The following is a 22,857-nucleotide window of genomic DNA, read 5'->3' as shown; positions in this document are numbered from 1 at the left end:
CCGGTATTTCCTGCTAGATCGTATTCTTTAGTTGTCACTCACTACCATCAGGCACGGATATAGCACTATTACGCCCAGAAATGGATATAACGAATTATCTGATATACTGAAGTAAATCTAAAATGCTTATCGCTGATAACAGTATCAAGTTTCACATGACGTTTTAACTTTGATCCCCTGAAAGCAGTCAAGTTGTTCCGATGTCATCGTATGACGGTGTTCAAAAGCTATTTTCTTTCAGAAATCTTGCGTTCATGATGATTCTTTATATGTTTTAACGATGTCGGGTTCAGTGATTCTGTATTTTCTTATGGCAAATATTTTATCTAACGAGAGCTGTTTTGTGTCGTATTCTGCTTCTTTTTAAAAAGCTACCACTTTGCATACATTGCCAACTAGGCAGCATAACAGCTTTAAAGAAAATTGTTGCTTTCTTCAGACCATTGCAGCCAATGCACCACACCTGCCCGATGACGAAATCGAAGAGGAGGCATCTGGCAGGGACGTGGTGCCCGACAACGCCGGTGCCGAAAGAACTGTTTACGACATCTTGACAGGACGGCAGCTCACAGTGTCGAGCAAGTCCAATCCCCGGATAGACCGTGAGCTCATGGCGAAGGTTGAGAAGTCGTGGAAGTACTACCAGCGTGCAAGACTACAGCTTCCAATATTTGCACGCAGGTGAGAAACCGTTATCGCCCCGCATATCCTGGGCCAACATGGAACCTAAAACTGCCTTCTTCCTGAAAGGACCTAATGCGACAAAGTTTCACATTGGCTAAATTTGTTGCAGATAGGCAGTACGGCTCAATCGAAATAAGATTGACAAAGCTGTAAGGGCTAGCAGTTACCTAATTCTTCATCTAAATAACACCTTAGCTTGCAATGTGAGCATGCAGTGGCCAGAAAATAAGCTGCAGATTTCATCACCGTGCGCGCACGCTAACTTCGCTGTCGTGCCTCGACACCCATACCGGCCCTGGTTCTCAACACTTTGGATCCTGTGCCATTTCTGGTGTGTGATAATGGTAGCACTTCTTTTAACTTCTAGTATAAATTTGTGGGACATTATGGTCCTTAGTGAGGTTAGAAGAACTGGTGAGGCTTATACAGTGCTGACTAACGGCCACGTCCTCTGCTACAGAGGTCTTCCAGATAAGAGAGAATTCGGAGTAGGATTTCTAATCCATAAGGAAATAGCGGGCAACATTGATGAATTCTACTGCAGTAATGAGGGGGTAGCAGTAGTCGTAATAAAGCTGAATAAGATTTACGGAATGAAGGTAGTGCAAGCCTACACCCAACCCCCAGTCACGATGATGAAAAAATAGAACAGTTTTATGAAGATGTTCAATTAGCGATGAGAAAGCTACAAACTCAGTATACCGTAGTCATGAGCGACTTCAATGCAAAAGTCGGCAAGAGCAGAATGGTGAACTAGCAGTTTGCAACTACGGTATCGATTTTAGGAGCTCTATAGGAGAGGTGTTAGTAGAAATCCCGGAAAGGAATAGGCTCCGAATAATGAAAACCTTCTTCAGGAAGCGCAGCAACAGGAAGAGGACCTGGAAAAGCCCTAATGGAAAACAAGAAATGAAATAGATTTCATCTCTGCCGAACCCAGCATAGTGCAGGATGGAGAAGTGTCAGGTAGGGTAAAGTGGGATGACCATAGGATAATGAGGTCCAGGATTTCTCCTAATTTGAAAAAGGGTAAAATTAGTTAAGCAGAAACAGGCCAACCAAGTGGAAGTAAGGGCAAAAGCACCCCAATTCAGCCTAGCGCTCAATAACCAACATGCAGCTTTGGAAGGGGAAGATGAAGATAACATAAAGGTAATGAATTTAACTTTGATCCCCTGAAAGCAGTCAAGTTGTTCCGATGTCGTCGTATGACGGTATTCAAAAGCTATTTTCGGCTGATTTCCGAAGCAGCAATTGACGTGGGAGGTAAGGCACCAAGGCAACCCATAGGTAAGCTCTCCCACGAAACATAAGACCTAATAAACAAACGACAAAGCATGAAAATGTCCAACTGAAGAGATCAGATAGAATTCTTGAATGTTTGCCGCTCTTTGTACGCAATGATTCATGTCTTCAAGTGCACCAGAGAACGGGAAAAATGCCAATATTATACAATTCCATAAGAAATGAGATCAGTGTTAAATCCATAATAAATGAAATCAGTGTTAAATATCGTCATGTGTTTTCAACGCTGAACTGTCAGAACTGACCAACAAGAAGAAAGTAAGCGATACTCGAAATTATATTGTGGGAAAAATTCAGGAAGCAGTACAATAGGGACAGAGCATGACATCAGTGAGAAGAAAACTTGGCATAAGACAATGCAAGATGTATGCATTGAAAGATTAGCAGGTTAATATCAGTAATTTGAATGATATAGTAAACACAGCAGAAGAGTTGTACACTGACCTGTACAGTACCCAGAGTAGTCACGCTACCTTCATTCGAAGTACTCATGATCAGGATACAGAGGCTCCTTCTATAACTAGCGATGAAGTTAGAATGGCCTTGCAACACATGACCCGTGGAAAAGCGGCAGGAGAAGATGGAATAAGAGTCGATTAAATCAAAGTTGGAGGAGACATCTTGCTTGAAATGTTTGCCGCTCTTTGTACGCAATGATTCATGTCTTCAAGTGCACCAGAGAACGGGAAAAATGCCAATATTATACAATTCCATAAGAAATGAGATCAGTGTTAAATCCATAATAAATGAAATCAGTGTTAAATATCGTCATGTGTTTTCAACGCAGTTCGGAGAAGCCCAGATTACCAGGAGCAGAAATTGCCGCGAGCATGATTGGCCTGGTCGTCGAGTGTGGCGCAGTGGCTCCTCCCGATTATAACCTCGGCGTCTTGGCCGGCCACCGGCAGGTCCACCCGCGTGACAAGGAGACGTGTGTGTTGACGATGCTGAAGTGTATCAATCCTGAAAGTAACAGCAACAGGGACCGTGTGGTAACGCCAAGCAGCTGCCTTTGCAGAATACACGTGAGGTATGGCTAACTGCTTTCCAGAAAAAGCACCAAAGGCCTGCGGCAGCCTCATTAAATAACATTACTGTTTGTCCAACTGCTGTCAAAACAGACATTATAAATGCATGGGTGCCGGCGGTGGCCTTAGCTCACGACTGAATTAACCGAAAAATAAAATTAACCAGAGTCCATATAACAGAAATTTACTGTATTGGAGTTCTTTATATCGACATTTAACTGCATAAACACACCTCATTATATTGAGATTCAAAATGAATGGTGTTCTATGGACAAGAATTTAAGGAAAGCTGTATACTTCGTTATATTGAGAATTTGATTATATTGAACTTTGTTGTATGAAGGTGTAACTGTATAATAACGGTGTTTCTATGTCACATGGGACTTCATTGTTATTATAACAGAATTCAGCTGCACTTTGATCGGAATTTAATAGAACGTGGTCATGTTTACGGAACCTAAATAGGTCGAAAAGCACTTGACCTGCATTCCACGCTGCAGAGAGGACATTGTGAGTGCCATCAACCGTAACCGTGTAGTGGTGACCTGTGGCGAGACTGGATCTGGAAAGACCACGCAGGCTGCCCAGTTCATCTTTGAAGACTACATTCATGGAGGGCAAGGCTCTTGGTGCAATATCGTGTTCCCGCAGCTCAGGGGGATTGCTGCAATCTCCCTGGCAAAGCGGGTGGCTTACGAGCGGCATGAAGAGGTTGGTTAATGTATTTAGGTGAACCTTTCTTCGCTTCTTCCTTAGACTTTTTCACTGCTGCTGCTGCTGCTGCTGTCGCTGTCTTGCACGCGACGTTTTTTTGGTGCTTCATGGCAAAAGCGCGGCAGAGTGGAAAGGCGAAATGACAAGCAAATTTCAACCCTTTCATAGTATTGCCACTATGACTCTTCACTGGTGTAATTATCCGTTACCCACTGCAAAAGAATTGCAGAAGCTGCAGTGCTTACCTTTGTACTAAAGTGCAACACTCCAGAGAGGTAGAGAAGAGGTAGGTAGAGGGAGCATATAATGAGGTAAAACCGACTAATTCATGAAATGAGTGAAAAGGAACCTTGCTACTTTTGGGTCACACCCCACATACATGGGGGGAAGGTGGGAGATGGAAAAGCGACGTAAGAAGGCAAAGAAACGCTTCTACTACATACGACAGTGGTTGCGGGCAAACGGGATAAACTTAGGTTAACTGTATGGTACGTTTCGACTGTTTCTGAAAATACACACCGTGCAAATTTGTCTTCCGAACAACTGACGCAGGGTGTGCAGACGCAAAGCCACATTAAAGTACCGTAGCGTCTAGGCGACACTACGGAAGCGACTACGCATCAAATCAAAACTTGTATGCCCGCCAAGGCAGCTTTGTGGCCATGGCGTTTCTCCTGGTCCCGGTTTCGATCCCCACTATGGGAGCTGCATTTCGATGGAGATGAAATACAAGAACCCTCGTGTACTTAGATTTAGGTGCACAATAAACGACCCCAGGGCGTCAAAATTAATGCGGTGTCCTGCAATACGGCGAGCCTGATAATCTGATTATGGTTTTAGCACGCACATCAACAATAATCAATTAAAGTTTAACACTTCGTCCACGATGCGATGGCCCTGCTGCTTAAGGCATGCCTGAAGGCGAAATTTGCATAAAATTCGCGTCCCGACTTTACTCCTAAATTTGTTGAATTTCTGGTACATGTTATTTATACTTGCAAAAATATGGTATCCTTCCTTCATGACAGCATTAAATAACTGCAGTTGTGGTACTATCAAGCAACAGTGTTGTACTAGACAGTTTTGTTGACCACAAAGTATAATTTTCCTGTAGATCATCTGCTTGGCAACAAAATGACATTCTTTTTCGTACCTCTGGCTGGCAAAAAAATTGCATTTAAAACCAATAGTATTCGTTTCGACTCGCACTTGGTTTTCATTATTTTCATTTGTTTCAAAACATTCAATACGGACAAATTTTCGGAGTACTTGTCATCATGTTTCCGGGCAAGGCACACCCGGTCACTCAGTTCTTTCTGTACGACCTTGTTTCAGAAAACATTGTGACCACATAAGCATTGCAAAAGGCAGTGGCACAAACGGCTGTATAGAAGTTCTGGCTGTGCGAAGCGCCTGCGATCGCTGGGTCTGTTCTCAACTGCCGCGCCTTGCACAACTTCGTCCTGTTGCCGTCTTCCATGTCTGATATGCATAGCTTTAGTCCCTAGAATAACTAAAATAGCATCATTGCCCTTTCTTCGACAATTTCCTCTCTGTGGTGATAATGATCATTTCTAAGGACATTGCCGTAAAATTAGGGTCGCAACAGTCACCCAGCCTGTGTGAGCTAGTTACATGTTCCCATATCATTATCTAACACTCTGCCTATCTATGCCTCCTACCAAACTGTCTCCTATCTCCTAATCTACCTATGTATGCCTCGCACCCGCTCAAGAGTGCCGATTATCTAGCTCAAGGTCACAATTAATACACCGTTATAGCATCCAATCAGTGGGTATTTTGACTGCAAAAGCTGCGAAGAGAATGTTAATGTATACATCTACAGTCGCCAATAGAGAAAACGTCTGGCTCGAAATTTAGAAAGGAAGAAAAACGCTTAACCTTGCACTCAGCCGCGCAATGCTTGAAACAGCGAAGCTGGGCGATCGTAGCCCACCATTTTCTGGGAGTGCGCGCAAATTTTTCATCTTATTACTCGTGATGATGATAATTTATTTTCGCGCGTCTCGGACTTACGGCCGTCACTACGCGTTGCAAAGCGCAGCTTGCAACACCGACACCGCGTTCCAATGCAGACACCGCGTTCCAGCAGACCCGCTCCGTGGATGCGTCTCTCACTTTCTCTCGCTCTCATAGCGCGTAACACCTCTCCACCTCGTAGAGCACGAGCGTACGTACGCGTCAGCTGTGGACGAAGGCGACGACGCGCGAACGCAATCATATGGTTCGCCTAAATGCGTGTTCTGAAAGCGTTTCTGTATTGCATTGTGGTTACGGCGCTCACTTTGGGACCGGGGGTACGCGGGCTCGAATTCGGCCTCGGCAAGAAGGTTTATTTTACTTTATTTCTTGGTAGCGTCTTGATACGCACCACAAGCCGCTTCGCTGTCAAAATACCGCATCAAGTTCACCACTCTGTACGCCCAATCCGTGGATACTTTGACTTTACAGCAAAAGCTGCTTAGATAATGTTAGTGTAAACATCTACAGGTACCAAAAGAGAAAACGCCTGGTTCGAAAATTAAAAGACAAAAAGAAAAAAATGCCGTATCAACCTTACAACTCTGTAGTGAGTGATACACCAGAAACGACACATTTCTTTAACCTGCCTCTATGGGCGAGAAGACAGGGAACCGAGGGGCCCGATTTTTATTAATCATATAAGAATCATATCATATGTTTCTTATCATAAGTTTGCTGGCTTCTTATGATATGATTGCCTATATGGGGCCATATGATGGGGACAGACACACCGGTAGCTTATCGTAAGTACGATGGCGCAAAGGAAAGGCAAATGCCGTGTGCTTCTTAACGGTTTCACTTTTCTATGGACATCTGATGTACGCAGAAAAAGCACAAAATAACTGGAGTAATACAAGGGAGGGGAAAGTTGTTTTATATTTAGGTGGGTGCAGATGAACGAGTATAAGAGGGCAAAAAAAATCAGATAGGCGCCAAACTGCTATGCAAATATTAAGAATAGAAAATAAAACAAACTTGTATTCCAACTTAACAAGCTGTAGAGAAGCACGTTGGTTCTATAGCGACTTTGCCTCGCGATCCCAAAGGCTTGCGTGGCGTGCGTGAGCTCAGTCGCTTGAATCAACGGGTCTCAAGGATGGTATTACAAAAATAGTTGCACCTCTTGAAAGTTCAAGATTCTGGAGTTTTATGAGCCGAAACAATTGTTTTATTATGAGGCAGCCATTGTGTGGGACTCCGGATTAATTTTGACCGCTTGGGTTTTTTTATCCTGCTCCTAAAACGAAGTATACGATATTTTTTTCTTTCATTTTTTTCCCCTTGTGAAACCTACGAATCGTAGCCATACTGTCTGTAAGCCTGCTGCTATAGTCAATCACTTCGGCTTGCAGGTACTGCCTGCTTATTAGAATTTTATTGAACCCATTGTGCTGGGCGCTGTGGCTTTGCCAGGGAGCACGCATGCTATGCATCTGTCACCCCCCCCCCCTTCCCTTTCTTGGAACGTTGTTTTTATTTGTATGTTGTTTTGAGGGATAGGGAGAAAGACACCGTCAAAGGTGGTGGAGAAAAGGACGCTTGGAAGAAGCGCAATGCTGGAAGCGCCGGCGAACAAGACGATCCTAGCACAGGATTCGTGATTGCTGCGTCGGCGGACCACTCATAGCCACTCGGTGGCGATTGGGTGGTAAATGCTTGGGGCGGGGCACCGAAGGGTAGAAAACGGCCCCACTGCCCCGTCGAAGCGTTCTGGACAAACTACGGTGCTATGCACCATCGGCTCTGCCGATATAGGGTCGCCCTATGCGTACCAGTTCCGTCTTGTATGTTTATGTATGTGTACTTGCATTTGTAAATTCTTGTAAATAATTGTAAATAGAAAGAAGTGTTTTTTTTTCTCAATAGTCATCGGTGTCTATTTCAACCCAGCGAACCCGTCCCCGCTATCGTTAGCGGTAGTACATCCTCTACTTGCGTAGACCGGCTCTGGCGGTGCGTCTCGGACGCCCAAGGAGAGGAGTGGTACGAGAAGAACCTGAACTTTACTCTGTCCAAAGAGCTGTGAAAGAACGGGAAAGGGGAAGCTGCAAAGAAAACCCGTACGGTATTTTTAAGAAAGAAAGCTTAGCAATTGAAAAAAAAGCGTGGTCTTGTTGCTGCGCAACAACAACTTGAAATTCATTCAAGCAGATAAGGAAGGTGGATTTGTAGCAGCCAATTCCAGGACATGCCGAGTTTTGGCGCAAAGGGCCTTCCACAGCAATAAATAAGTCACCCGTGAATTTCCACCCAACAAAGGCCAAGAAGCTCGTTATCGAAAGTTGCGAAAAATAACGACTTACGAAGTTGGCAGTCACGTTCAAGAGCTCAAAAAAGCTTTGGGTTTCAGTCTTTTTTACGGCGAAAACCCACAATGAGGGCACCCCCCTAAGGGTCATCGTTTCCGAGGCTGCGACTTGGCAAAGGTGTCTGGGGTATTACTTTCTAAACTGCTTGTCGTTGTTAGAAGCGAAAGAACCGTTTTTGGTCCGCAGCCCATCAGAGCTTCCTCTGTAATTGGCCAAGTCCAGCCCTCCCGGAATGTTTGCCATCTCAGTGGACATAAACGATATGTTTCATTCCCTCCCCCAAGATGACCTGGCCACCGTGGTACAAGAGGGCATCAATGAGCATGGTGTCTTCCGCTTCCAAAATACCTTCTGCAGCAGTGTTGCCATTTATTATTGCTGCACCTTTACATATTCTCCACAGTGGTTAGGCACAATGAGCAGCGGCTCGTGCAAAATAATGAAGTCTGCATAGGCTCCCGTATCGCCACAATTTTGAACGACCTTCTCCTCGCACACTATGATAGGCTCCTGCAGGATCACCTAGAACACATTGGACCACTAAAATTGTTCCGCTACGTCCAAGCACTTCTTGGTTTTAATCAGTGCCAAACCACAGGAAGCCCCTGACCAAGTAGATCAAATTTCCAGTGCCTTCCAGTCCATTTACCAAGGCATGACCTTCACTAAGGAACTGCCGGTAGAAGGCATAATCCGCTGTCTTGACCTGAAGCTCCACCTGAGCCCCAGCCACATCTAGTGGGCATAGCCCCTCGCTCCAAGAAGCACCTACTTCCCTACATGTCGGGTGACTCGAGAATTGTCAAGCGTGCCGTTGCACTTGAAGCCCCCAAAAATGCTCTCTATCGCTCCTGCCATCATAAAATTCAACGAAGCTTCAACAGTCAAATCCAGTGCCTTTGAGCAAGCGGCTACACGGAAGACCTACATTGTTGATTCTCTGGAGTTCTTGCCAAAGAGATCAGAACTCCCAGCGATAAGGAAAGGCATGAACTCGTCAAAACACAACTAGCAGTTATCCAACACGTGCACGACGTTTTCCACAGAATAAAAAAAGGAGCAGAGTGAGCCGGTGTTCGTGTTTTTCTCGGCCCCCAACAAACTCGGCTCATTATGCAGGAACGTGAACGCCAGCCACCCCTACAACAGTTCCTGCAGCAAGAATTACACCTCGTGCCCAGTGTAGTCCAGCAAGGAAGTCGTCTGCGAGATTCCCTCCCTCTTGTGGCAGAACGTACATCGGCCCGACCGAAAGCTGTCTCAACCAAAGATTGCGGGAACATGCGTATAACGTCAAAAAGAAGAATGGAAGAAATATCGTTATCCACTCCACCAATTGCGGGTGCAGGCCGGTGCTTGATGATACTAAGGTACTGCGCCGTTATCGAGTCAGTCGAGCGCGGTACATTTTAAAAAGCTTCACGATGATGCGCTTAGGCGCGTTTTCCGTCAGCTCCATTTCACTCGTTCTCACCGACGAGGAATACAGACTAATGATGCTATGATTGTTAGTTTTACCTTCAGACCCAAGCGCGACTGGCATCTAAACCACTCCCCACCCCTCCACACTTTCTTTTTTTGTCTCCGTTTCTCCCGTCCATTTCAAGCTACATAATTAGCAGTCAGCGCTCGTCCTGTGTTCTTCCTTCTGTCCATGTTTTAAGCGCTGTTTTTTATACCATGAATGCATACCAATGAGCTCGCCTTCAGACCCTTTCAAGATTGTTCGGAGTAACTAGCGGAGTATATAGCAAATTAGTTATGCAGAATTCCTCAAGGTGCTACATATGGGTGGATGTCAATTTTTTCTTTCATGAGCTAAAGGAGCATACGTACTCACTGGGGCTTGCGTATGCTACTGTTTGTGTTGCGAGCCGCGTTTCCTAGAATAACACTTATTAAAGGTTCAACAATAAACTATTCCTCTGGCAGAACTTCTTAGTAGAAAAACCTGCTTTCCAAGAAGAGTAAAACATCAATCTCTGCTTCACTCGTTTTACAGAGATTGAAAGAATGATAGAAAGTCTGCAGTATATTTAATTAGTTTGCATCATTAGCAGCTTCAGACAAGCTAGAACCCTTAAAAAGTATTTTACTGCAACATAGTGGGTTAGGTCTCTTCTTGGGTGTGCCATACGTAACACATGCAGTTAGCGACTATGAATCTCTTCGTGGCACAGTGGCGCTCATTGGCATTTTTCCTCTTTTTCTACCAGGTCCGCCCGCCCAGAGTAGCCGGCAGTACGGCGTTGTACGCATGAAACGACTACAATGACGACATAATGTTCCCGTCATCTCGTGCAGCACCGCAGTCGTCGTCTCGTGCAGCACCGGCTGTCTCCTTGGCAGCACCCTGTGCCGGCTGTTCAGGCACAACAGTTCAAGGCTCTGCAGGCGGCCATACTGTCACCTCCGCCGTGTTTGTCTAAGCTGATAAGCTGACTGTACGTCCGCGCTTTATCACGGGACCACCGACTTCACGACACTCACGTCGCTGGTATCGTAGGTTCACCAGACGTGTGGACGCGGAATCGGGGCCTTTAAACGCTGAAGTGCTGATCTGCTGAGGCAAGGCTCGCCGTCGAAGTCCACGGCAAGCGCTATGACCTAATCTGCACTCTGCTATGCCTGGGACGATTGTCCAGCGACACGGTGGTCCCGATTGTTCCGAACGCCAGCGTTTTCATTCTAGAATTTTTTGGATTGATAATGTGTATTTGTGTGAATATAGCATTTTTCAATGTGTTTTAAATACAGTTAATCATTATTGAAGTGAATTACTGCATGAGTCGATTCCATGATCAAGCTTTTAGTGTGCGACCATAACGGACAAAATGAAATGATCGAGCCCTTAAGTCTTTCATTTTTTTCTCACTCTCATTATGTTTTTTATTTAAATTACTGGTAACAATAGTTATGAGGTCATCATCCGTCTAAAGGCTACAACGTGATCTTCAGAATACCATGTGATTACAAGTATGCCAGGCCAGGCAAATGATGTTGTCGGAGTTTTCGACTCTAAAATACTTAAATGAAATCTAATGCACGTTACCATACAGTCCTCTGGAGTAGCACTAAGGCGTTCCTCAGAAAGAAGTTCTGCTCAAGCTACCGTGATTCAACCTTCCTTGTGAAGGATTCTTATGGGGAAAGAGCAGCAAGACACGAACATAGGCTCACATACAGAGAAATGTGTTGTCATCTCTGGTACTTAAAGGGGACTTGTGGACTGTTCGTGCTTACCGGCACTAATGATGATGGTAGCCGAGGTAAACAATTCCATGAATATTGTTTGCGTACAGCGTTGAAAATTAGTGTTGAGATGTGCATTTTACTGTTTCTGTCGCTGATGCACTTTTCTATGAGCCGCGACGATATTGCGCATCGTAGCCAGCGGGGAACCGCGAGGTGATTTTTACACAGCGGGACCTAATTTTGACGCTTCCGCAGATATAGAAGCAACAACGGTGGTGCCATGGTAGCAAAATTGCAGTCCAGTCAATTGCGCAATGCAGAGGGCAGCAACATCTCGCGAAGCAGCAGTTCTTCGGAATATGATGAACAGGAAAGAAATGAGCCAACGTTGAGGGGAAGGAAATTCAGTTAAGCTGATGCCGCAAATGAATGTTAATTGAAGTGGTAATATGCAACTCAAACAATGATGAGAAACACACATTTGCTGTAACAAGGTTGAGGTAAAAGCGCTGTCTACGGGCAATACATATTTCTGACCCAAGAGAAAAAAAAGGATATGCAAATTCAACGAAAATGTTAGAATCCATTTGAAGCGATGCTTTAGTCAAGTGGTGTGTATTAAATTTCAGAACTAACGGCGATGTACACAATGGCCCTCTCCCTTTCGTAAATAGCCTGACGTCACGGGTCGTGCGCAAAGCAAAATGTGAGACATGTGCAGAAAACTGGCGGGCAAAACATTTCCTTCGCGCCATAGCTGCCATGGCATCTGTTAGGATGTATTTGTTCGGGTACGAGAGTTCGCTGCCAGCAACGGCCCGTTACCGGTATGCCGAGAAGCTATTCTTCTCCGGTGAGCAGTACCCAGGTCTTTTCCTCATAGACGGCTGGAAAAGCGATCCGAAGAGTAGTTGGCCGAACGTGTGATTGCACTACATATACAAAAGGTGTTTCAGCGAACACTTTCAAACATTTTAAAGGTTGCCTGTGAAAGATAGCACAATTCTAGTTAATTAGCTGGTCTACTCGAAGAGGCGGACATTACTTGCACAAAAAATTGAAATTCATAATCGAATAATTACCAAAAATTCATTAATAAATTAACTTATTGTGCTTATTGCAATTTACAAATTCTAGCCGTGGAGTTCCCAAGGCGGATCCTCTTAGAACGAATTATCACGTTTACACCAGCTTCGAGATAATAATTCTCGAACTTTGTGCATAATAAGTGCCTTGGCGTTCCTGTTACTTTCATAAGAAAATGTCGTTTTATGCATTGAAGCACAAAAGTAACTGGAGCGCCAATGCTTTCCTCCGGAATTTTCGGGAATTAGTATCTCGAAGTATTCGCTGAAACACCCGGTATATTTACATCGTGAACACTCTTGGACCATGGACTACGGCAGCAATGAAATCCTATCGCTCGCTTAAGGTTTACGACATTGCCATGCAAGGCCATGTGCGAACATTTGGCATGAGCACACAGGCGATTGACTTCTACGATCGTGATCAAGAAGCTCGATCACGATTGAATGAATCCGGATCGAGCAAAACTGTTACCGGAGGTGCCGATGAAGGAGAATTCTATCCCCATCTAGCTGTGCCGCGATCGAAATTGCCCCTGCGACAGGAGCATCGATCGATGCGCAAGGATGTTTTAAATGCTTTTTCGCTACAGTAGCGAACCGCTGCTCACGTACTTCACACAAATCCTGTACAATACGTCTAGTACCATAGACCTGCCAACGTGATATGTTCTTTTCATCGCGTACAAGCGCACCGCATTTGTCGCGGCGCTTGCCTCCTGTTTCCGCGCGTTAATTAATATCATCCAACATGAAAGTAGCAGGTCACTACCAACGCAGTAGCCGCTTAGTTCGACTTTTCGAGAAAAACGCTAGACAACGCTGCAGCTTCTGTCGGCGTTCAGACGGCTGCCATTTCTCGCAGCTCAATACCATGGGTGCTATGCAGGATGCGCCCAGTTTGGCGAAACTGGGGATCTTCACGAGATCTTGCGACGCCCCAAGATGAAAGAACTAATGGTAACAAGACAGTTTGTCCATCAGCACGCCTCCAGTTTCATTGGTTTATCTAGATTCACTCTGAGTGGCTATCATCTCTTGGGCGTTCCCATATGGGCGGTCGACAAACTGGGGCTCACGTGATTATATGGTCTGGTCGCTACATGGTCGTGCCTTCTTTCACTTGTTTGTCGTTCCGCCGAGTGCATTACAGACACGAGCAAGGTGTATAATAAATGCATTTAGTACAATAATATTGGTCATTATAAGGATTTTAAAGTTTACAAGATGTACATTGAATGTGTATAAGAGTAATTTGTAGTTTAATACGTTTCGCGTTATACCACGAGGGGACGCTCGCCCTCCTTTTCTTTCCTATGGATTGGCGCGGCTCGCTACGTGCTTGCGCGAGCATTTCCGAGCACAGATTGGTGTGCGCATGGTTTTCGCACTAGACTTTCAACAGATAGCTCGTTGCTCGCGCTAAAGTGAGGCTGCGAGACGAAGTGAGCGTCGGCTAGCGCAGAAGTGGTTTTCCGCGCGCTTACCGTCTAAGCACTCAGGAATCTCGGAAAGCACTCATACAAAGGTCAGAAAACTAGGATTTATTTACTTTTACTTTGTGAAGTACATTCATACTGGCTAGCGCCGAGCGATGGCTTCTAACAACCGCAGTAAAGAGTTTATACTAAATATCTTACAAACCAACCTCGATGATTCCATATTCTCTACCGAATGTTTGGTTGAACATGTCCGGGAACGTCAGCTTTCTTTTGCGATTGCCTGCGATCCGGATCTTAAGTTCACAATCACGCCATTCCCGGCATTCCAAATAATTTTTACAAATTTTAGCGCCTGAGAATCCCCGCGTCATTATCTTTGGCACCGGTGCGGGTTGCAATTGCTTCCTGTTGACGACGGGATCATACGTGGTTGCGATTGGCGTCACGGCGCCATCCTTGGATTTCGTTTTGATTGCGGCGTACGCACCACCTCACGCCACAATCGAGCCGATACTGGATCAGATAAGCGACTGCATCGGCCGGTGTGACGGTGCGATGGTCGTCGTGGCGGGTGACCTGAATGCCAAGGATTCTAACTGGGGTGGCGTAATTACGGATGCACGCGGGGCTGCAATATTGCAGCTGGCGTGCCAATGCGACCTGCACGTCCTAAATGATCTGACCTCTGACCCCACCTTCGAAACGGCGTATGCAGAGAGTTGGATCGACGTCACCCTGGCATCTTCCGCGATGATATCGCGCGGTCACGACTGGGCCGTGCTTGAAGACCTCACGCTTCCCGACCACCGGTTGATCGCGTTTTCGTTTCCCTTCGCGCGTCCCCTGCCTCGCAAAAAATTAACGTTTCAGGGGAAGGCCGATCTGCTGTGTCAATTGGCCGGCGAGCCGTGGTTCGACGTGGTGACTCGAGCTGACTTGCGCTCGGGTGCCGCGTTGGACGCGGTGCTTGAGAAATTCTATTTAATTTACTCTCGTGCCCACGCGCGGCACCTGCGCAACACTAAAACCGGTCCACATCGCGCGAACACCTGGTGGACGCCGGAGCTCGGTAGCGAGCGCGGCCGCGTTCTGGCGATACGTCGCAAATACCAACGCGCTCGCGACCCTGACATGCGCGCGCCGCTTCGTGACGTGTTTGCCGCGGCGCGGGCCCAGTACAGGGCCCAAATCCGTGACGCGCGGGAGTGCGCCTTAAATCGGTACTGCACGGACTGCTCTAAGAAATCAATCTTTGGCGCCCCATTCAAGGCGGCGTTTGGGAAGGCACGGCCGCCGGTTGTACTGCCCGCGCTGCGAGCTAGAGTGAACAATGCATTTCACTCTCCCCGACATTTTGCCAGAGTAAAACAATGCCTTGAAGAGTAAATCGGCCTCTTCACTCCTGCGATACTCTCCCTAGTTCTTAGAGTGCAGGTCATCCTACCTGCCGTCACCTATGCAGCTCCTGTTTGGTGGTCACCGTATGCGGACTCCATATTAAAGGCCAAAGTGCAATCGATCCAGCGGTTACTGTTAATTGCACTGACTGGGGCCTACCGCACGACGCGCTCCGCGGCGCTGCAGAGGTGCTGGCCCGGGCTCCGCCGTTGGAGCTCGAGCTAGATCGCCTGTGCGCCGAGTTTTCGCTATTTCAATTGCGGGAGCCCACCTGTTACGGGCCCACCTACTTCCACCCAGTCGCAATAGAGTTCGAGCGCGACATTTGGCTGGACCACCCTGCGGAGCGGCACAGCCACCCTTTCCGGCGTATCAACGCACGTGATGCGGTGGCTGTGACGCGGGAGCGCGCGCACCACGTCTACACCAATGGCTATCGGCGGGCGCCGCCTTTGTGGTGCTCGGCCCAAACCAGGCGATCAGGAAGGTCCGGCGCTTCCGGATTCAGGGCGCCAGCGGCGCCTATTGCGCAGAGGCAACGGCCCTCTGGGAAGCCATAATTTACATCGCCTCTATGTCTACCGCCTTGCCCATAGATATTTACACCGACTGCTTGTCGTGGTTGATGGCTCTCGCGACCCCGTCTTTGGCTGACACGCGCGTGGTGCAGATCAACAAAGCGCTTTTGCGGCTCAGTGCAAAATTCCACATTGATCTGTACCACGTGCGTGGTCATGCCGGTATCTTCGGGAACGAGTTTGCCGATGCAGCGGCGTGCGCGTCGGCAACATATTGCATCCTTCGCTACTCAAAATCCTCCGTTTCCTGTATCACATCCAAATTTAACAAGCAGATGTGTCTTTATTGGTGCCGTGATTGTCATTCAAATCATCAAGACACATCTCTATATCACTGGGTCCCCGACGTTTTGTCGATCCCAGCTTATTTTCCCCCAGCCTCATCAGTGGTGCAAGTCACTACTGGTCACGGGCGCTTCCCGTATTACTTAAACCGCTTTGGTCTCAAACAGGATACGTTCTGTCCTTGTGGTGATGAAGGCACATCTTTTATACATAACCTTATTGATTGTTCACTGACGGCGTCGCTAGCCGCCCACCTTCTTCGACCCTCGGGCGGCCCTAGCTCGCATCACACCTGAACAGTATCCTGGTCTTTTGGCCTCTAAGAGAAATCGTGCGCTTTTGACACGCATTCACAGCGTCATCAGCCGCGCGATGCCTGACTCGTCTGGCGGCGTCGCGTTTCCGGACGCCACTTAACCCTTTGGGGCCTCGCTCGCGGGGCGTGATAGTGGCGCGACTTGGCGTCACTGGACCCACTCGCGACGATGTGTCGATGAGTTGGGCTTTACACACGTTTGGGCGCGGCAGCAGCCTTTTCGGCATCACGACCACACGGTCGGCCGTTACTCGGTATACATCTCATGGCTCCCTGCACTGACGCCCTCGCTTGCGCACAGCAGCGGTTCGCCGTTCGCATACTCCTGCTCGCGTGGTCTACCAGGGTCTACCCGGCGCCGTGGCTGGCGTCGCTATCCAGCCACTGGGACGGTCACGTTCTAGAATTTCCGGCTATGACGCTGGATACCCGTCTGCCGTTTTCGGCTGTTCTACGTGTGCCCATGCTTGCACATGGTACGGGCGTGACCGGGAGTCGTGGCTGGCTCTTCGTCCCAGCGACTTGGGAGGCGGTAGTTTTCTTTTTCTTTCCTTTTTCTTTTCTATTTTTTTTCCCACCACACGCTTGAGCTCTGGTGTGAGTGTGTTCGGCGGGCGTGGGTGCCGATGGCTGACGTAGCCGCATTTCGCAGTACTTTATCTGACTATTCTTGGCCATCCTTATGTGTCTGTGCTGCTGCCCTTGCGCCGTCGACAGCGGTGCTTTTGCTGTGATAAGGCATTATCACCTGCAGCGTGATTCTTCACGCTCGGGTTTTTGACTACATGCTCAGCGTGGGGCCTGCCTTGTCTGGGCCTGACTGATCTTTGTGGTGTCCGGTTACGCGGTCGCTGTCTAGACTTCGGGGTTGCTGGCCGGCAAAGGCCCGCGAATGCGCGACCCATGTTCGTTCATAGCAATCAGCGTTCGGCTGATGTTTTTCGACTGTGTACTGTATGTCCGCGCTGCGGTATAGTGCGGCTGCGCGCTTCTGTGTGGGCGGGGCTGCTCGCGGTTCCTCTGAGACGGCGACTAAAAAAAAAAAAAACTTTCTTTCCTTTTTTGTTTTTCATTTTCTTTCTTTTTTGACTGCTTTTTCTTTTCTTTGTCTCTCCATTTTTTTTCCTTACCTTTTCTCTTTCGGGTCGTTCGTTTATTTTCTCACTTTTCTAATCGTTTTCTCTTTCCTTCTTTTCCTGTGCATTCATCCTCACTGCCTTGTATTTTTCTTTCTAATCATTTTGCTGCCGGGCATTGCGCGTAATCAACCCTTGCACCCTGTTTTCCTTTTTCTACATTTTTATTTTGCTTCGGCACAAGCCATATGATTTCGCGGGCCGGCGGGGCGTTGGCGGACGTTCGTTAGCCTCTATGGCAATAATTGATCGGTCTGCTCAGGCCGATCAGTCATCGCCTCCGCTCCCTAATTCTGTCAGACTTTTACAGGTCTCTATCCACGACAGCTACTCCTCCTTCTTGCCTGTCCTCACTACCTGTCTTCTTCCCGCTCCCCTTTCATTGGAATGGGCACCTGCTTTTTCCGATTCATTATCATTTTCCTGCTTCTTGTACCTCATCTTTGTTTTAATAAAGGCTCTACGCGAGTGCTTTCTGTGCTCGCTGACCAGACTCTTAGGATGCCACGCGTTACTGTGCCCAACCTTTATTTTTCCAATTGGTTTCTTCACTCTAAATTGTGCGCTTTGGGTGGTTTTGGCACCCCTTTTCATTTACTTTAATTGGTTTTATGCCCGTTATTGCTTCACGTAGGAGCAGGCTCGCCGCCGCATTCTTTTATTTTCTTTTGAACGAATTGGCAGGCAAAGAGTTTGGAGTGGGTAGCCCGAGCGATCCGTGGCTTCCAACTGTGGTGTCTGACATGCGCATCGCCCACGTGCCACGATGTTCGATTCGGCTAGCGAAATTTAGGGCGGCTACTCAGATGCTAAGTTCACGTGAACAAATCTCGCTTTCTTGAGTCGGACGAATAATTTCAATTCGTGCGAGGCTAACTAGAATGAGGGAAGCAACGTGTGACATTCCCCATGGTCCACCAGGTTGTGTCCCTCCACGTGCGACAGGCGGCTTCGTAAAGCCTTAGGCCTAATGCGTCGCTACCCTGACAACAACCGGCATCCAAAACCACCACCTAAAATAGGCACAAGAACAAGCAGCCGCAAGGAGACGTTAGCTCTGTGAGGTGCTGCTACCCCGCTCGGTGCACACAGAATCCGAATTGACGGAGCCCACCGTCCCAGATGGTGTCGGAGCACCCGGTGCCAGGCCGCAATAGAAGACAGCCCGTAGCGGCACCCGTGGCCCGCGGCTACCCGGCTCCCAGAGCCACGCCTTCTGAAGTCAGAGATAGAAGAAGCTATTTACATAAGAACTTCGGACCACCCACGAGGCTTCCTTACTCACTCGCTTCAGGCTTGCCAATGCTCCGCAGGGGCTAGGCCTCGCTCTCCCAAGGTGCAGAACACGTGGCTCTCGTACCGGCGAGTGTACTTCGAACACTCGCGAAAAGGCTTAGCATGTTGAAAAGTTCGAACACGCTGCAGCAACCGTCGCCTCGCTCAAGAAAGCTCGCCGCACACGCTAGCGATCAAAATCCACGCTAGGACTACGCTTAGGTTGAATCAAAGGTTGTCTCGAACAGAGCAAAACTGTGAAAATTGTCGTCCGATTCCCCAAGAGGCCCCACGTTGGGCGCTAGACGTGGGGTCTCACACGTGCTCCTGCGACAAAGGAGCGACAACACAGTAGTATAAACAACCAAAAGGGCATTTATTGCACCTTTCATACATTAATGCACGCTAGCCGAAATACTAGCCATAGAACATTCACACGGGTGCGCGACAAATCGAGTAAGTCCGACTCACCGCGACCGGATAGCGATTGAATATGTACGCTCGCATGCTAGACACCAATCGCCTAGTCGTTCACGTGTGCGGTCACGCGAACGATGGCGAGTTCGAACGATCCGTGTTCGTCCATTCCGATGTCCTGCTGCTGTCCTCGCCAGACGGTCTCGCGAAGCGTGGATCGGCGAGCGCGCGGTACGGCCGCATCACCCACCGATCGCCCGTTCAAGAGGCACAGCTTTCTGCCTTTTGCGCACGCTTAACCCCCCCGCCGTCAGGTGGCGTTAGCAGCGCAACCCTCAGGTCGACTGCCGCCGGTGTTTTCCTCCGCGGAGAAGCCGGATTACAGGAGCGGGAGTCATGCGGGGAAAACAACATCAGGGTACGCGTGACAGTCACGCAGCCCCACATAACAAACCCAAGAAAGGGTCTTTGCCGCGCACCGTGGCCGTTTAATGCCACCACATCCATCCCAGGTGGGACTCCAGCATCGGTGCAGTTATACCCTGTACCCACCGCTGACGAGCTGGCGCTTCTTTTTGGCAATAATTCTTTTTTTGCGTGTGAACGCCCGTGATGGGGTCCACAAAGTTCACGCTGTGGTTGACTCACCAATGCAGACTGAGGCATAGCCCCGTTAGTATCCACTAAATTTGGGATACAGTTATCTGCGGTCAATTCGTTACTAAGAATAATGGTCCCAGGCAGAACATTGGCTGCAATAATGGCGGCTAGCGTCACCGCGTTTGGTCGGTCGACGTTGAAAAATCGCAGCACCCCTCTGGTCGCGCAGACCATGCCAAAGACCCATGGGCCACCATCTTTAACACCGCCGTAAATTTGGCGGCTCGGCGGAACGTTGTCGCCTGGCATTAGGCGGCCTCGATGGTACTTTTGCGGGCCGCGAAGGCACTCCCCAATTTACGATATCTTTCCGGGGCCTCCGAGCGGAGGTCGTGCCAGCAGCTCGTCCCTCACGACCTGACGGGGGTAGTTCCTCCAGTCGGCGATGGCGTGTTCCGATAGAGGAATCAAGTCGCCGGTCATCTCCTTCAACAGCCATATGTCTATGCTTTTGCTCACGCAGCACGTGAGCCAAATTATTTGCCGCCTGGATAGGTGGTCGTTCGGACGCCCGAGGCGGTCCATGTGGGCGAAGTAACTTCCGTCGCCTCTCTGCCTGTGCAGTGCAGCGGTACCGTGTAACAGCGAAAACTGCTTTCGGCACCTCTTGCAACAGAAGGCAGCCTGGTGTCCATTCTGAGTCTTCCTGAGGCGTCCATTCTGAGTCTTCGCAGGTTGGTTGGTCCGGGTTGAACCCCAGGTGCTCGCAGGTGCCCCAGTACTCTGATGAGGCCGCCGGACCTGGCCTGGAGCTGGGGCATGCTGGACGGACAGCGCCGAAGCGATCGCACGAACTTTTCCTGCGCAGTCTAGTCACATCACTCTGTGCTCGGAAAGCATAATTCGCCCGCCACACTGTGTCCGCAGAAGAAGGCCTTCGCCTAACCCGCCACGCAGCCATTGCACTAACGTTTTGGAAAGGCACAAATGAAGCTAAAACTCTTCATTGGTCATGAAGCTGAAAGGGTCCAGACATGCATATTTACACTTGCTACCACTGGATGCGTTGACGCAGGCTGCTGCTGCCGCCGCCATGTTGGCGAGTACAACTCGAGGTGGGTTTCGCGATGTACGAGTTTGGCACGAATTCGCCCGTCAATCAAAACCATAGGTCACGCCCCGCGCGAGGCATGCAACTCTTGTGCGCGCCCACTACGGTTGGGCCACGCCCAACTTATGTTACGGCAAAAGCGTGTGGGGACGAACTGAGAGGCATCAACAATCTTGACCTTCCGAAATAAAACACGCACAAGGCATCGGTGATGTACTGAGCTCTACTATCAAAAACAAAGCGTCGACTTTCGCGGGCTAATGCATATATCTTCTTAGGCTGTGATGGCCCCGCAACACGGTTCATTGAATGCATTGTGGCGACGTTGCTCACAGCAAATAATTAACGTTACGCCACTGTAGCTGCTTGCAAGGCGTCGATGTGCCGTGGTGGACGATGATCATGAGCAGTGCGTAGTGTTTTCTAACGACAATGTATCGCAGCTGTCGTTTGAGATGGCTGCTCTGTCATCGGTGTTGTATCGGAGCCGCAGTGTCGCAAACACAGTCAGCGTCGAGAAACGCTCACGACATGCGCTCACGAGAAGCACAAGCACGGCACTCTAAACAGTTGCAACACCTTCCTGCGTTCGAAGTCTAATTTCCTAACTGCGCACAAGATCCCTCACCCACCAAACTGCGATTGCTGCGCTGTCGTTACGATATCCATCTGCGATCGCTGTTAGTTCAGCAGCCGAGGCAATCGGCAAGCACATTGGCGTGAAGAACACACTCAAATTATGCGTACAGTCTGTTTCACACTTCCAAGGCGCTCCGAGTTTTCCCCTAAGTGTGAAACAGACTGTACATGTGCACTGAGGCACCTTCACTGGGCAAGCGATGGCAAGCGATAAATTGTGTCGATGAGCAGCACGCTATTTATGGCAGTGCATCACGGAGGCTTCGCGCACGCAGATAAACTGGTGCATTTTCACTGTGCTGCGTCACTACGGACCCTAGAATACCGCACAGCCATTTTGCAGCGGCAGCCGTTGCTCCCGTCTCTATGGCTAGAGTGTCGTTTCAGTTGGTAAAGCGGCGTCCTTGGTCCGTATTCTGTAACGCTTCGGTTTTCGAAGAATTCGGTTTGCGTGCAGCGATTGGTCGCCGCCTGGGTGATGCCATCACCTCAGGGCGCGAACGCATTTTTTGATGACGTCACACACATGTCAATCACGCGGAAACCGAATTTGTCGTCTGCTACGAAGCGAAGCCGCGCGTGCTGCTTCGGTCTGTTCCGAAGCGCGTTGTGCCGTGTGCAGAGCCAGTGCGTGCCGTGTGCACGGGCGAGATCGCGGCACTCGGAGCAAAATGACGGCGTGTGCGGTGCCTGTGGCGCCTGTTATTGTGCTTTTAGCGAGCCTCCGTGATAGACAGCGATGACCTCGATGTCGACAAGACGCCTTTGAGATGACAGACGAGGAATTCAGGCGACAATTCATATTCCCAAAAGAGACAGCTCTCCGACTGTGCGAGGAACTTGAGTGTGTATTGGGGCCGCAACGCGAAGTTAGCGTACGACGTTCCACCTAGCGGCGCAAATGGGTCAACCGAAGTAAACAAAATTCGTTATGTCACTCACCGCCAGTACAACTAACAGACGTTCCATAATGAAAAATGTAAACCTCATCAATACCATGAACAAATTATTTTTATTTACCAAGAAGTGCTCGTAAATTGCTATATTTTTACTCGGTTTGTGACGTTCACTGGCACAAAAAAAAAGTTGTCGCAGTTTCACCTGAAAGGCGAAGCATCAATTGCGATAGCAAACTTGTAGAGAGCTATACGGAGTAATGATATTAGCTTTATCAGCTGTATAAACTTGGACATGCAGCAGCATCGGCAACACGCAGAACTGTTGTCGACGCCATCGGCGTTTTGCCCGCGTTCGCTCAAAATGCGTGCGGCGTTGGTGACTGTTGCCGGAGCCTCTG

The 22,857-nt window shown here is 48.6% G+C and overlaps 1 protein-coding gene across 1 annotated transcript in view; it reads left to right on the top strand.

Annotated features, from left to right (window-relative positions):
• Nucleotides 1–280: 280 nt before the first annotated feature.
• LOC125942958 (uncharacterized) overlaps nucleotides 281–22,857 on the top strand; it is a 773,958-nt gene continuing 751,381 nt past the window's right edge. Inside the window, exons 1-3 of the mRNA XM_049661239.1 lie at nucleotides 281–292; nucleotides 440–681; nucleotides 2,777–3,019. Of these exons, the coding sequence (XP_049517196.1) occupies nucleotides 281–292; nucleotides 440–681; nucleotides 2,777–3,019 (497 nt within the window). The remainder of the gene's footprint in view (nucleotides 293–439; nucleotides 682–2,776; nucleotides 3,020–22,857) is intronic.

This window comes from Dermacentor silvarum, chromosome 1, assembly GCF_013339745.2.
Source record: "Dermacentor silvarum isolate Dsil-2018 chromosome 1, BIME_Dsil_1.4, whole genome shotgun sequence".
NCBI lineage: Eukaryota > Metazoa > Arthropoda > Arachnida > Ixodida > Ixodidae > Dermacentor > Dermacentor silvarum.
Note: the sequence above shows the minus strand (reverse complement) of the source record. Positions and strands in the feature narration are given on the sequence as shown.